Source organism: Mauremys mutica, chromosome 21 (genome assembly GCF_020497125.1).
Source record: "Mauremys mutica isolate MM-2020 ecotype Southern chromosome 21, ASM2049712v1, whole genome shotgun sequence".
In the NCBI taxonomy this organism is placed as follows: domain Eukaryota; kingdom Metazoa; phylum Chordata; order Testudines; family Geoemydidae; genus Mauremys; species Mauremys mutica.
The window spans coordinates 17,189,919-17,204,876 of record NC_059092.1 but is presented as its reverse complement, the minus strand read 5'-3'; the positions used below and the strand labels follow the sequence as shown (position 1 = coordinate 17,204,876).

The window sequence follows — 14,958 nt, the reverse complement described above, 5'->3', positions numbered from 1 at the left end:
CCCCAGGGAATTACTCCTAGGAGCAGGCAGTCGGGGGGGGGGGGTTACCCTCCCCCCATCCCACCTGTTCTCTGGCTCACCCCACTGGAGAGTCATTCCCCTGCCCTGTATTTTCCCTCCCCTGCTGTCCATGGCTTCGAGGCCCTGGTGAGCCCTCCCCCACCACCTGGGTGCCCCCCCCCCGGCTTGTCACAGCTCAGCCCCTGCTGTCCAACACAGTATCCATCACAGCTGGGCCAGGCCTGTTAGTTCACCCAACGCACCCCCTGCGGGCTGCCCCCGCTCCTCTGGTGTCAGGGCCTATTGCTGGGAGGGCGATAACGAGTAACACTGGCATCGTACAGCTGGGGAAACTGAGCCACAGAGCGGGGAAGCCAGGCCTAGAGCCCCCGCCCCCGCCAGCCTTCCTCAGGGGCCTGCGAAGCGGAACAGTGACTGTGCAGGGAGCTGGTGAGGGCCCCACAGCAAGGGGAGGGCGGCTCTGGCAGGCCTGTCTCTGCTCTCCTCTTTCCGCTCCGGCTGGGGTGCCCTGGCCTGCCCCTGCAGGGGGGGCTAATCCCCTTTGGGCAGGGGGTTAATTTCACCAGGCTCCGGGGCCAGGGCAGGGAGGGGGCCGAGACGGGGCATCGCCCAGGAACGCCGCAAGCCGAGCGGGGAGGTGGCCCCGGTGGGACAAGGCCGTGGGGAGAACCGAGGGCCAGGGGCTCCTAACCAGCAACGTGCGTTCAGTGCTGGACGGGACCGAACGCTTTGCTACAGGCACCTGCTGCCTGGGGGTCACGGTACTGGCCCACCCGCCTGAGCCCAGCCTGGCAGGGTTAGCTCGGCCTAATGGCACCGTACTGTGGCTGGGAATCTGCCTCCCGCTGTGCCCCCCTCCCCGCTGAGGTGCTGTGTGGGACTGGGAAAGCCCCTCCGCCCGCCCGGACACCAGCCCCGCAGCAGGCTCTGCCTGGGGCTGCTGAACGCAGCGTGGGGGCAGGAGGGGCAGCCCCAGCACATGCCGTACACAGCAGGGCCGGCTGGCCGTTCCCATGGGCCTGGCTAGGGACAGCCCAAAGGGACATGAGGGCTGGAACTCACCCCTGAGCAGAGCTCTCTGCGCAGCAAGCCCTTGCATGGGAGGTGCTGGGGGAAAGCCTCGCTGATGGGCTCAAGGGCGGCACAGGCCAAAGGCTGCACCGGCCTGGTCTGGCGCACTTAGCCAGTCATGTTTATATTGCTGGGGCTCCTGGAGGGAAGCCGGGCCAGCGCCCTGTTGCGCCAGGTGCCGTACAAACACGTAGGAGCCAGGCCAGGCGCTGTACAAACACGAAGGAGCCGGGCCAGCGCCCCATTGCGCCAGGTGCTGTACAAACACATGGGAGCCGGGCCAGAGCCCCTTTGCGCCAGGCGCTGTACAAACACGTGGGAGCCGGGCCAGCGCCCCATTGCGCCAGGCGCTGTACAAACACATGGGAGCCGGGCCAGCGCCCCGTTGCGCCAGGTGCTGTACAAACACGTGGGAGCCGGGCCAGCGCCCCTTTGCGCCAGGCGCTGTACAAACACGTGGGAGCTGGGCCAGCGCCCCGTTGCACCAGGCGCTGTACAAACATGTAGGGCCCACTTGCCAAGAGTGCTGAGCATCCACTCACACATAGTCCTATGAAAAGCAGCCCCCTAGTGAACCAGACCCAGGAGAATCAGAGCCTGGATCGAGAGCACCAGTCCCTGCCCCCAGGAGCCTGCAGGCTGGAAGCTAAGACACAACAGCCCAGTGGGGCGGGGGAAATAGGGTCATAGGAACAAACCCAGAGTGAGGTGGGGGAACAGGGGCGCTCCAGCAAACACCCCAGAGCCCCTCGTGCCCCCTGAGGTTGACCAGCTACCAGAGGGAGTGGGGCCAGTCTACTGGACATCATCCTCGCCCCCCCCTCCCAGCCCTGGATCAGCGTCGCAGCATGACAGGAAACAATATGGCCCTACTTTAAAAATAAAGCGTTTCTGTTTTCCCAGGCCCAGAGGGGGAGGCCTCACGTGACCTGCAAAGGCTGCCGGACAGAGCAGCCCCCTCCTTCCCCTGCCCGAGGGAGCAGCCCCCTTCTTGCCCTGCCCGCGGGAGCAGCCCCCTCCTTCCCCTGCCCGACGGAGCAGCCCCCTCCTTCCCGTGCCCGAGGGAGCAGCCCCCTCCTTCCCCTGCCCGAGGGAGCAGCCCCCTCCTTCCCGTGCCCGAGGGAGCAGCCCCCTCCTTCCCACGCCCAAGGGAGCAGCCCCCTTGTTCCCGTGCCCGTGCGAGCAGCCCCCTCCTTCCCGTGCCCGAGGGAGCAGCCCCCTCCTTCCCCTGCCCGAGGGAGCAGCCCCCTCCTTCCCATGGGAGCAGCCCCCTCCTTGCCCTGCCCGCGGGAGCAGCCCCCTCCTTCCCCTGCCCGAGGGAGCAGCCCCCTCCTTCCCCTGCCCGAGGGAGCAGCCCCCTCCTTCCCATGGGAGCAGCCCCCTCCTTGCCCTGCCCGCGGGAGCAGCCCCCTCCTTCCCCTGCCCGAGGGAGCAGCCCCCTCCTTCCCGCGCCCGAGGGAGCAGAGCGGGGGCTGCCGCGGGTGGCGTTGGGCTGGTGCAGGGCCCGCGGGGCAACCTGCTGAGGGAGGTGCGGTTTGTTTCTCCGAGACTGCAGCAGTGCGGACCACGCGCCCGCTCGGCCGTCTCCTTTTTCTCAAGCTCTGGCAGGGCCGGGTCATCACTCAGCCGAACTTCTTTCCATGCTAAGTCACCCCAGCGGGTCAGGCCGTTTTCGCATCTTTCTCTTCTAGAGCTGCTGGGAAGGGAAATCACAGGAACTTATCGGCCTGATTGGAAACCTGGTAGCCCTGGGCTAGTGTTTGCCTCATGGGGCCGCCTCTAAAACCCAGTGGGCCAGAGAACCACTCGGCAGCTGCAGCAATGGCAATGCCCTTCACCCAAGAGTTCCACAGTGATCGAATCCTGGGATGTAGGCCGGGCTTACCAACCCCACTTTACAGGTGGGGAAACTGAGGCACAAGGCGGGCGAGTGACTTGCCCTGGGTCACATCGATAAAAAGGGAAATAGACAAGCCCCAGTGTCGTGACCCCGATCCCATTTGTTCTAACCACTAGGTGACACTGCCTAACGCTTGAGCGGCAGTGTGAGTCAACGGTGTGGGCAGGAGCCTGAAAGACAGCAGATCTCAGGTCGGTCACGTCTAGATTCTCAGTCCATGGGGTAGCAGCCACTGGCCAAACCCAGGCAGCCAGCGGCTCTGGATGGGCCTTTGGGCTGGACTCTGTCCCTGCGTGGTGCCCATGTAACTCCAGCACGTCCCTTGGCAAAGTGCAGGACGCAGGCAGACGCTGGAGGCGCCACGCTCAGGGTGCGGGGCCCGGCTGGGACGGTGGCTGCAGAGTTCAGTGTCTTTCTCCTGGCTGAATCCTCCTCATAAACGATAAGCCAAACCTTGCTCGTGGCCCAGGCGCCGGGTTCTGGTGTGCTCGCCGCAGCCACGTGCTGCGTTGACACGGAGGGACCGCCACAGGCTGAGGGCTCCTCGTGAAAGGGCGTGCAGCACCGGGCATGTGTCGCTGGAATGACTAGAGCTTCGCCAGCCAGGCCTGAACGACGCAGCCAGCGCAGGCTGCCTGGATCATGTGGGGACCTGTGTTCAAATGCAACCAAGCTGCATTTCCAAGGCCAGGACAAAGGGGGCTTCTTAAAGAAAAGCTTCTCCGGACAAAGGCACCTGGCCTCCTGCCGAGAGCTCCCCGCCCAGCACAGGGGCGTTAGGACAGGGCTGTGCAAAAGCAGCAGGGAGGGCTGGGCTCAGAGGAGCAGGGGCCCCACTGGCAGAGGCGGCGACTTCCATGGGCCTGTGGTGCCTGGGCACCAGGAATATTCCTGGTCTGGGGCCTGGCTCCAGCACTGTTTGAGGCTGGGTCTTTCCCTCGGCCCCACCTTCCGCCCCCGGGTGCTCCCACCCACGTGTGCCCCTTTCCCACACACTCCCTCCTGCCCCCAAACTCCCACCCAGGGCCTGCACCCCCAGCCCAGAGCTTGCACCCCTCACCCGCTCCTGCACCCCCACTCCCTGCCCCAGCCCAGAGCCGGCACCCAACACCCAAACTCCATCCCAGAGCCTGCACCCCACACCCCCTCCCCCACCCAAACTCCCAGAGCCCAACCTCTCACCCCTTCTGCACCCAAACTCCCTCCAAGAGCCTGCACCCTGCACCCCTCCTGCACCCCAATCCCCTGCCCCAGCCCAGGGCCTGCACCCCAGACCTCCTTCCCCCACCCAAACACCCTCCCAGAGCCTTAAGCAGGTGGGGGTGGAGTTTGGGGGGAGTGGGCTCTGGGCATTCTGGGCACCACCAAAATTTCTACAAACCTGCAGCCCCTGCTCACTGGATCAGTCCGAAAGGGGCCTGTCAATGAAGACATTAACCCCTCGTGGTGGGAACACTTGCCTGGGTCCCCCGAGACAGGCTGGGCCTGCGCCGACACCCCCACTGCGTTCAGCTGGCAAGGCGGGTGCTCAGCACCTCTGGAAATCAGGGCTGCTTCCCAGAGAGCCTCAGCAGCCCAGAAGCTCTGGGCCCAGATACCTTGGTGATGGGCCCAGGAGAAGAACCTGAATAGACCAGAGCCACAGGCAAATTACTCCTCCTGTGGTCTCAGCACCAGCCAGGAAGGCACAAGAAGGCCAACGCCCCGTCCTCTGGCAGTGGCATCAGACGGGAAGGCAGCTGCTCAGACCCCCTGTGACGAACTGGGAATGTTCTTAATGTTTTCTCTGAATACTGTGTTGGTGCCTCAGTGTCCCCTGTGCAGTTCTTAAGTATCTAGGTGGTGGGGTAAGGGGGTGTGATTCCTGCAGAGCAAGGGGCCAGTGCACCTAAATGCCTGACACTCTGTCTCCTAGCAACTGATGGCCTAGGCCCCCCCTCTGCAAGGTGCCAACTGAAGGTTTTGAAGACAAAGAGGTCAGGTGACCTCCTGGCCCAGGAAAGGAGCTGAGCAGAGGAGGGGCTGGAGGGGGTTTCAGTCTGGAGCTGGCTGGGGACGAGGAGTGAGGGCAGACGTGGGGGTCTGGCTCACTGCCCCCCAGAATGGACCCGGCCGAGGGGTCCCATTCGCTGTACCTACAAGCTCTGTTTTAGACCCTGTTCCTGTCATCGAATAAACCTCTGTGTTACTGGCTGGCTGAGAGTCACGTCTGACTGCAAAGTGGGGGTGCAGGACCCGGTGGCTTCCCCAGGACCCTGCTGGGGTGGACTCGCTGTGGGAAGCGCACGGAGGGGCAGAGGATGCTGAATGCTCCAAGGAGAGACCCAGGAGGTGAAGCCGTGTGAGCTTCTTGCCCTGCAGACAGTCTGCTCCGAGGGAGAGGAGGCTCCCCAGAGTCCTGCCGGGCTTGGTGGGGAGCAGTTCCAGAGCATCGCCCGGGGACTCCGTGACACCCCCATTCCCCGAGCGCTTGCCTGGAGCATCTCAAAGGGCTGGCCCAGGCAGCACAGCCTGAGACGCAGGGATGAAGCTCGGGAGCAGAGCTGCTCTGCTGTGTCCTCGGCCCTGTATTACGAACAGAGACACCAAACTCTTCTCTAGCTCAGCCAGCAGGGAGCTGGGCCGCTGGAGCGGGCGGCAGGGGGGGTGACTGTGAAGGGTGGGCAGGAGCATAAGACGCCTGGATTGATTACGGCACTTCCTCGTTTGATGGCTTCCTGCTCTCTTCTGCCTCAGCCTGTCGTTGCTAAAATCCCAGGAGACTCGGCTGGCAAGGGAGCATCGCTGGTACACAGGGAACGAGCTCCAGTGGCAGGGAGTTGAATTCAGACTAGAGCTAACGTGCACATTTCTAGTGAGTGTAAGTCACCACCGGGCCAATTGCCCGAGGCAGGCCATGGCAGCTCTGTCACGGGGCAGCTTTAAATCAGCACCGGATCCACTCTAGCTCCACCGATTCCTGCAGGAATCGCCGGTTGAGGGTCCTTCTGCATGCAGGAGGCTGGGCTAGATGACCATGAGGGTCCCTTCGGATTTGACCATCCGCGGATCTATAGAACAGCCTGTGGGTTGGGTTCCTCTTTCAATATAAACATCTTTCTTTAAGGGCCTTCTCCCCTCTCCCTGCATTATTGGGAGGACTGGGACAGTCGATGGATTTCTTTCTTTTTGGCTTTGAAGGAGCGAAAAAGAGACGTGTTGATCTGTCCTTAACCTCCCTCCCTGTTTGCAGAGAGGCCCAGACTCCCGGCAGCCAGAGATCAGAACAATCACTGAATGCTGAACCCAGCGTTTATCCCAAGCAAATCCTCGCGGCGCTTTGCTGACCATGATTGGACGAGACAGTTGGGTTTTAAAACATGACACGACACAGAGGGAAGATGCTCGGGGGTGATGCCAGCGCGCGCGACCCAACACCGCTAGGGAACGATGCGCCGAGGCCAACGCTGCTCGGTTTCCATCTCTGAACCGGGCTTCAATTTAGAGGTGGAATCCGAGCCTAATTGAATTGCTTCTGGTTAACAGTCAGGGCCGGGACTTTGTGAAATATGCAGCTCCTCTGGGCCAAGGGACACTCGCTTGAGAGCTGTTGGCAAGCGCGCCGAGGTACATTCCGGCTCGCTTTCCTGCAGACATTGGTTTGGAGAGAGCACATCCGCCTGCAACCACTGTGCTTGCCTCAGCTCGGCTGGATCAGCTTCGGGCAGAACCACAGCGTGGCCTTTGAAAGGAAGGCAGACGTGCAGAGCCATCAACCGACTTGCCCACGGTCAGGGGCAGAGGGCTTGATCCTCAAAGGAAGTGCCTAACTCCCATGGACTTCAATGGGAGTTAGGCACCTAAATACCTTTGAGGATCAGGGCCTGAATTGGGACTAGGACCGCACAGCCTCAACTGCCAGTCCCTGTTCCTGTTTATTGGCCCTGGAAGCTTACGGGTTAATCGATTGGTCCCTTTGTGCTGTTTAATTTGCCATCAAACTACTGCCATCGTAGTCAGCCTTTGCCACGAATCGCTGCCAGAACTCTGCGAGGAAACAGTCTCTCTCCGGGAGGCTGCATATGGCTCTGTGCGGAGGAAACGCTTTCCCATGCACTGATCCCAGCTCTGCCCTTTGCCCCTCCAGTTTTATCTTGTTCCTGTCATTTGGGAGCTGTCCTTATGGGAACAGGCCCTCGGCTGGGTCCTCATGCGCAAAGCCTGGCTTGTTTCTTTAGGAGCATTCAGCTTCCGAGCCGGGCTGGAGCGATTCATAAGCAGAGGCTTTAACGCAATCCTTCCTAGGCAGTTTTGCAATCTCGGGAGGACGCTGCTGACTAAGCTGGGCTCGACCATGCAAATAAATCTTTCGCTCGCCTCTGTAAAATCCTGACTAACGGCCTAAGAACTGGCTCGGGCGGCTAGCAGTGCCAATTTGCTCCTGCGAGCACAGACATGTTCCCACACAGCAAGCAACCCACAGACACCTCTCTGCACGGCGCCGGACACGCAAGGTGCATGGCTCTGCAAAACCCGGCCCTGGTGGGCACACAACTGCACGGGGGGCCTCACCCGAGCCGTGCAGAGGGGTGGGCAATGGATTCTCCATGCCATACGGGCCTCTGTCCAGAACCCAAACTTTATTGGCCTTTTCTCATTTGGTCTGAAGAGCGACTCACCAGTGGGAGTCGCACCTCGGAGGTGTCTGACCACCCAGCTGGGCTGAATGAAGGCCTCGGAGCCCCCGATACACATGGCTAAGCCGGCAGCAACAACTGAACCTGGCACCGGCTGGCACGACGATTTGACCTGCTGGGGAGCTCAGCAGCTCGGGACAAGCAGCCCTTCTGCAGCCAGGAGGGAGCAGGTCCCACATCGGCAGTGGTGGGGTAATGCGCTCCGCAGGCGTGGTTTCCTGCGCACACTAACGCACTGGGCATGAACTGGGCAGCGTAGAGCCTGCTGACGCACTGTAATGTAGTGCAGTTTGAAACAGCGCTGCATTAAAGCGCACCAGGGAACCTTTAGCGCACACCAGCAGGGGCTCCACGGACCAATTAATGCGCAACCCCTCTGTGTGCTTTCGAAATCACACCCCACAAAGCGAATCACCCGTGTGGACAAGGCAGAGATTTTCTCCTAGTGGGCCGGGGGTGGGGTGATTTTTACTCATAGTTCTACCAGTACAACTCCTTGTGTGGATGCAGTTAAACCGGTATAAAAGTGCTTTATACCAGGGTAGCTAATACCCCTCCCCAGCTGGGACTAGCACCTTTCTATCAGCTCCTGCATCCACACCAGTGGGGGGCTGTACTGCTTTAACGAGCCAGGTTCAATCCAAGCAATACACCCAAACACTGTCGACAAGCCCCAAGTCTGTGGTGTGTGCCCCCCGTCCCCGTTCCCAGAGGGGGCAGCCCCCAGCGAGTGCTCCCAGCTTGGGTTCCAATGCCCAACGCACCGCAGGCAGGTCAGCTTGGCTGCACGGCAGCATTACCTGAGCTGGCGCTCACGTGTGATGCTGCTGTTAATTTGAGGTGGTCGGCCAGAGCGGGAGGGCAGGGCAATATCGGAGTGAGCCCAACTCATCAGTTGCTAAGGGGACCGTTCTGTAATGTGGACGCAGGCTAGCTCCACTCGAGCACAGCGCCTCCCCAGAATTCCCCTGCGCCCCCTGTTTCTCACCATCTATCTATTCCCTGCATCTGGACCAGAAATCCAGCTCAGTGGGAGCTGGTTACATAGCTGGGTTTATGCCTTTGAAAAGCTCCCTTAACACACATGCTCAACGTCAACAAGTATTTAAGTCCCATTGAAAGGAACGTCACGTGCTTTAGTAAATTAGCTGACGCAGCGAAGGTCTCTGCATTGAATCTAGAGGCTGTGGGGTCAGTCCCAGCCGATGACCCAAGCAATGGGTCATTATCTATTACCGTGTCGATTCTCCAAATGTTGTGCAAACAATAAAGTGAACCTGCATGTCCCCTGCTCCACCACAAGATTGCACGCTCAGTGGAAAGTATTTAAAAAAAAACCCGCACATTTTATTAAAAATCACAGAACAAATTTTCCTGGAACCCACGAGCAAACTCAATTCCATTGGACTGTCGGCGGTTTTAATCTTAACAGCAATTTTGAGAAAGGGCAAAAGGCCTTTGATTTCCATCAATAAATATAAAAAAATATAATAAATTACATTAAAAAAAAGTGAACACTGACAGACTGGCAAAGGGAGTCTAGCGAAACACAACGGGGCATAGGGTGGGGAGCGGCGTGGAAGAATAAATAGAGAGAAGGAAAAATGGTTTACATGACTTCGGGCATAGCTATCAACCGTCATCTGCTCCACTCGCTACCAGAGGAATGTCAAATTTAAGGCACTGGCATCTGCCCTTCTCTTGTGGCACCGACGGGAGAAAAAAAACTACTCAGCAAAAGGTTCTTGATACAGCCAGTTGCTTAAAAAGCAAACACGCTGGCGCGGCGTCTCAGTGTCCGGCGAAAGAAAGGAGCAAGGAAGTAGATCGAGCCAGGCTTCAGGGCACCCTGGCCAAGATGCGGGTTCCCCGCACCTGGAAACTTGGTTGTTTTAAAGTTTCAACTGCATCATTTTATTTACTATAAATCTTCATCCTCTTATAAAGAGCAAAGGAAAAATCAATGTTGCTTTGTCACAGCAAAGTCCCGGCCTACCCTCTGCTTAGAAATGGAGGCCGTTCTGGAAAATCCACATACTCCCGCCAGTCAGGAGAGGGTCAGCACAGCAGGGAACGAAAGACAAGCCCGAGGAGCCCCGCTCTGCTTTGGCCAGCCTTGTGCAAGCAGCAGGTGGAGGAAGAGTTCGCCATGGGCCTCCTCTGCACGCACAGAGCCTGCCCGACATCCGGCCACGAGGCTGCACGCAAGGCAGCTGGAGCTTTCCAAGGATGGCAGCTGGTGCCCCGGCCAAGCCCAAGGAGGGCGGTCCTTCAGAACAGGCTGCAGCCTAGCGCCTCCCCCTGGAGCCAGCTACCATTGCACAGCAGCGGTTGCGGTTTCTAGGGACGCAAGAGATCACCCAATACTAATCACAATAATATCAGCAATAAATAAAACTAACTGCTGTGGAGGTATAATCGGCATGAGAGACTGGCTGACTCTCTCTGGGCACCGCCATCCAGCCGGTCAGTGTCCTCAGAGGCTCTTGGCTAGGGGACGATGCGAAGGGCACTTCAATTCTCCACTTCAAGTATTTCCCGGTTGGCACAGCCGCCGAGTGTCGCTTTCTCTCCCGCAGCGACTCCTTCTCCACGCAGGCGGCGAGGCTGCCTGGGCTGGGGCCGGCTCCTGCTCAGATCGGGATGCCAACCGTGCTCACCTGCTCCTTCAGGCCCAGCAGGCTGTAGGCGATGCGTTTCTGGTGACCCGGCAGGCGCACCCCGATTTTCTTAATGTCGCTGGAGAACACAAAGGCAAAGGGGGATGTCAGCAGGGCCCAGCCACTACCATGATGCGCGAATGCCAGGCCCGGAGGAGGGCCGCCCTTCCGGTCCCAGCTGGTTCAAACTGCTATCCACAAGGGGAGAAGGACTCAGCCCGCATTTACCAAGGGGCCATGAAATCCGACCTAGCAGCCCCTGAGCATGTGGGGCGTGGCCAGGGAAAGGGGGCGTGGCCAGGGAAAGGGGGCGTGGCTGGAGTGCCTGCCACCCGTCTGGTGCATTACCCCCCGCAGAGCTGAGAGCAGCCTCGAGGCTGCCCTAAACTACGCAGCAGCTGGTGTTGAACTGGCTTCAGGACCAAGGAGCCACCTGCACCTCTCGTGACCACCACTGAGGACTGGCAGCCGACTTCCCCCGCCCCCGATCCTTCCCTTAGGACAACTGCCGATGGCCCGATCCAAGGGAGAGACTCCCAGGCTCCAGTGAGCTCTGCGGGAGGCCCCCTGTTCCCAGCTGGGGCCTGGAGAATCTCTCTCATGCCCTGTCCTGACACTGCTTCCTCTTGGCAGCCCCAGCGCTTGAACACTAAGGGGAGGGCAGGCCAGCCTGCCTGTTAACGAGCCTCTCCCTTGTTTCCCTGTAAAGCCGGTTAATTACAGGGTGCGTGTTCAGATCGGCAGCACCTCTTGAGACATCGCTGAGCCACCTTGTGGGCTAGGGCAAGGCCAGTGGGGAAAACAGGCAGCTCCACACACCTCCACAGGGAATTAACGAGGGCAATTAGTCTCGTTGGGCTCCGCAGCATGTCTCCAGGCGCTTCACAAAGGGAGCTTTGTCCTCATTGGGGAACCCAGGTGGGCGGGCGTGGCTTTGCCAGTGGTCACAGGCATGGCGGAGCCAGGAATCAGATCCAACCCCCCCACCCCCCCGCCCAGTGCTATGCTCTAGCCACTAGACAATGCTGCCTCCCTACAGACATTGAGGGACAGGCCAGCTAGTTTGCCTTCCAGCCTTGCAAAGAGCCAAACTCCCCCAGCCCTGCTGGCAGCCCAGGAACACCGAGAGGCCCCAACAGAAATCCAGCGCCTGACTCAGCCCTTGTCCTGAACAGCTTAGGGTAGAAATGGAAACTGAGGCACTGGGGGCGGAGGGGGGGGGGGCTTGCCCAGCAGGCTCATGGCAGAACTGGGAATAGAGCCCAGATCTTCTGAGGGCCACTCTAGTGCCCTGGCCACTAGGCCACACTGCCTCCTCTGCATTTAGAGCAGGCACGCTGCAGGCAAAGGCTCCCCGGGCTGGGCGGCAGAGGAGAATCCCCTGGGGCCTAGCTGAGCCAGCTTTGTTTAGGGAACGTGATGTTCTGCAGCAACCCCCGGATGCTCACCCCCATCCCCGTCCCTGGGGCATACAGAAAACATTCCCAGCCTGGTCCAGCAGCCAGCCAGCCCTGCTGCTCACACAGGCTATATTTATCCTACAGGGCTTGGGGTGTTGGTATTTCCTGGGCGATGAGGATTTGGAGAGGGGAGGAAAGGAAAAGAGCCCCCCCCCCCCTCCTTCCAAGAGCGCCTGGGAGGGAGCAGGGGGGAGATTACAGCGCTTCTCCCTTCTGGGTGACTCTGAGCAGGGTCCCAGCGCGGAGAGGGACGCGGCTTCCCACGGCTCTGCCAGGAACTCAGACCCTCAGGCTGTGGGGTTGGGAGCAGGGAAGGCAGAGGGGCAAAACTGAGCCCAAACCACCAACTCCAAGGAAAGAGAGAGCCCGAAGGGGGGCTCCATTCCCCCGCCTCGGCCCCGGCACCTCACCCGCGCCTGGCCCAGGGGGACGGGGCCGACGCAGAGCAGGGAGGGGGCAGCGGTTAGCACCATGCAGTGCCACACAGCAGCTCTGGGCTCAGCTCTCCGGGCCCGGCCTCCCTCTTCTGGGCCCAGCCAGAGCTGGGAGCGCGGGAGAAAGATGAAACTCTGGGGGCAGGGAGCTCACAGGTGCCCCCATTGTCTGATCAGGGACAGCTGACGGGATCCTGCCCTCCTTGGGCAGAAAGCAGGCAGGACTCGGGGGGGAGGCGATGCCAGCCGTTGACAAGGGCAGGAGAATGACACTGGCAGGGAACCAGGGGAAAAGGGACAGCTCAGCCCTGGAGGTAGGAAGAGCAGCTCAGTGGGCATCAGGCCCTACGTACCAGCCCACGGGGGACTCTGGTGCCAGGCCCAGTGCTGCCCCCGGGTCAGAGCTCTCTCCCCCCCCCACCCAGGACTCAGGCCAGCGATCTGACTCCTTTCCGAGTGCCACAGGCAGAGACAATCCAGCTGGCGGTAGGCGCCTGCTGCAGCCCCTCTACCCTGACCAGCGCTGGAATGCCCAGGACCCGCCTTGCCCTGGCAAGACGCTAAGCAGCCCATTGGGGAAGCCGGTGCATGTATCTGCCTGCGGAGCCAGAGCCTGCCCCCAGTGAAGGACAGGGCCTGTGGTGAGCAGTCAGATCCGCACGGGCGGGAGGGCGCCTGGATCAGCCCCAGGCCGTGCCCTGGAAGCCCTCAGAGGCGGGGCCTGCCAGCGAGCGGGTCAGACAAAGGCAGCGGAGTGGGGAGTGTGACTCACTCGTTGCTCATCTGCACCACTTTCTCAATGGCGTTGTAGCCGCCCGACAGGAAGTTCTCCGTGTACTGGTTCATCTTGATGGAGTCCAGCCACTCGGAGACGGTCCTGAAGGGAAGGCCCTCTGAGCCGCTGGTGCTGGGCAGGCGGATGGACACCCTGCGAGGACACAAAGCCCCCAGACGTTAGCGTCCCGTCTCCCCAGGGCAGGGCAGCAGCTGGGTGGGGGTGGAGTCCTCTGCCCAACACCCTGGGCAGTTAGACCAAGGGGGAAGACACCCAACAGAGGTCACTTCTCCTTCCTCCATGAGCCACATGAGTAAAGCACACCCCTTCCCCCAGCACCCCTTCTGCAGGGAGAGTCACACCTCCATGCCCAAGGAACGGCATGCTCCCACCCCCTCGCCACGCCTCCCTTTCAGCTCAGAGGCATCAAACCCCGTGGGAGAAGGCGTTGACGTGTCAGGGCTGATGATGCTCCACTGGACTGAGCACAGGGCCGGGAGCCAGGATCCCCGCTGTTCTAACCCAGCACCGCCGCCAGCTTGCTGGGTGACCTTGGAGAAAGAGCTTGATCCGTGCCTCAGTTTCCCCATCTGTCAGAGGAAGGTGGGGGTAACAAATCCCCACTCCAAGGGGCGGGGCGGCTGGGAGGGTTAATGGCATCGTGTCGGTAAAGGGCTGGGTCAGTGCTAAATGCTTTTTAATTATTGTTCATTGTTAGTCTGGTGGGGGCTCGCTGGGCCCAGCTGCTTCACAGCTTTCCCAGGGGCTCGGCTTCAAGGAGATACCTGGGGGTGCGATGGGGGAGAGATGCCACGGGGGAGCCCTGGCTGCCTGCTTGCATGCTACAGTGGGAGGGTTCCAGCCCCTGCCAGTCTGTGCTCCCCGTGACCACGTCTGCTGCCCCATGGGCCTGCCCCGAATTCAGCCTTGGCGCAGCCCTGTTGGCTCGAGGGCTGGGTTCGGCCCTGCGTCCCCTACGCATGGTCCGAGCCCTGCCCCTGGGCACCGGCCAGCTGGCAGCCCCTCCCGTTAGCACCACCTGGAATTCCCAGCGAGGATGCCCCGACCCCGAGGAGCCCAGGTCTTCCCCTCCCTGCAGCAGCCTCCTGCCAGTGCCACAAAGCGCTCAGGCGCGCTGCACCCAGCCCGCTCTTGTTTTCCCAGCTCCTGGTGCGGTGCCCACCCCCTGCAGGCCACGGCCCTGCAGAAACACCCTCCTCTGGGCCAGCCCTGCCTGAGCCCCTGCTGCCAGGCCCCTAGTCGATGGTGCCAGCTGCACATGGCGCCGTGTCTTGTCATCAGGAAGCAGAGGTGGCTCGGACCAGCTGCCTCCTGCTGCCCTGGTTTGCAAACCCCCCTCCACCCAGAGGAATCCCTGGCTGAGCCGGGGCCAGGGCCTGGCGGGTGGGCTCCGGACAAGGGGCATGCGGAGAGGGCAGGTGGCCAGCTGCCTACCGGGGGTCGAAGTCTGCCATGGTCCTGAGTGACTCGGGGGCCCGGATGAGCTTGTCAAGGATGCTGACGATGTCGTTGAACTTGGGCCGGCGGCTCCTCTCCTGCTGCCAGCACTGCATCATCAGCTGGTAGATGGCGGAGGGGCACTCCATGGGGGCGGGCAGCCGGAAGCCTTCGTTGATGGCTTTCATGACCTGCCGAGGGAAGGCGCACGAAGGGTGAGAGATGTGGCCTGCAGATCTGAGGCACCCGCCTCCCACGCGCTGGCAAGGCGAGTGCAGCTAGCTCTGGGCCATTTGTTGCAGTCAAGGGGGTGGCCTCCCAGCTCGGCGCGGACCTGGTGCTGCGGAGAGCGGCCCAGAGCCCACCCGCGGGCAGGGAGCTCTCCCATAAATCCCTGGCTGCACAGGGAGCATCTCCTTGTCTCCTGCTTTGAGAACGGACACACTCAGACCGTCCCAGAGCACCTCGTTCATCACCCGCCGAACCACCCGGAGCGTACACCA

General features: G+C 61.0%; 1 protein-coding gene across 1 annotated transcript in view; it reads right to left on the bottom strand.

The window, feature by feature from the left end:
- Positions 1-8,986: 8,986 nt before the first annotated feature.
- EPHA2 (EPH receptor A2) overlaps positions 8,987-14,958 on the bottom strand; it is a 34,341-nt gene continuing 28,369 nt past the window's right edge. Inside the window, exons 15-17 of the mRNA XM_044996293.1 lie at positions 14,453-14,646; positions 12,995-13,150; positions 8,987-10,407 (exon numbers count right to left, since the gene is read on the bottom strand). Coding sequence (XP_044852228.1) covers positions 10,302-10,407; positions 12,995-13,150; positions 14,453-14,646 — 456 coding nt within the window. The 3' untranslated portion in view covers positions 8,987-10,301. The remainder of the gene's footprint in view (positions 10,408-12,994; positions 13,151-14,452; positions 14,647-14,958) is intronic.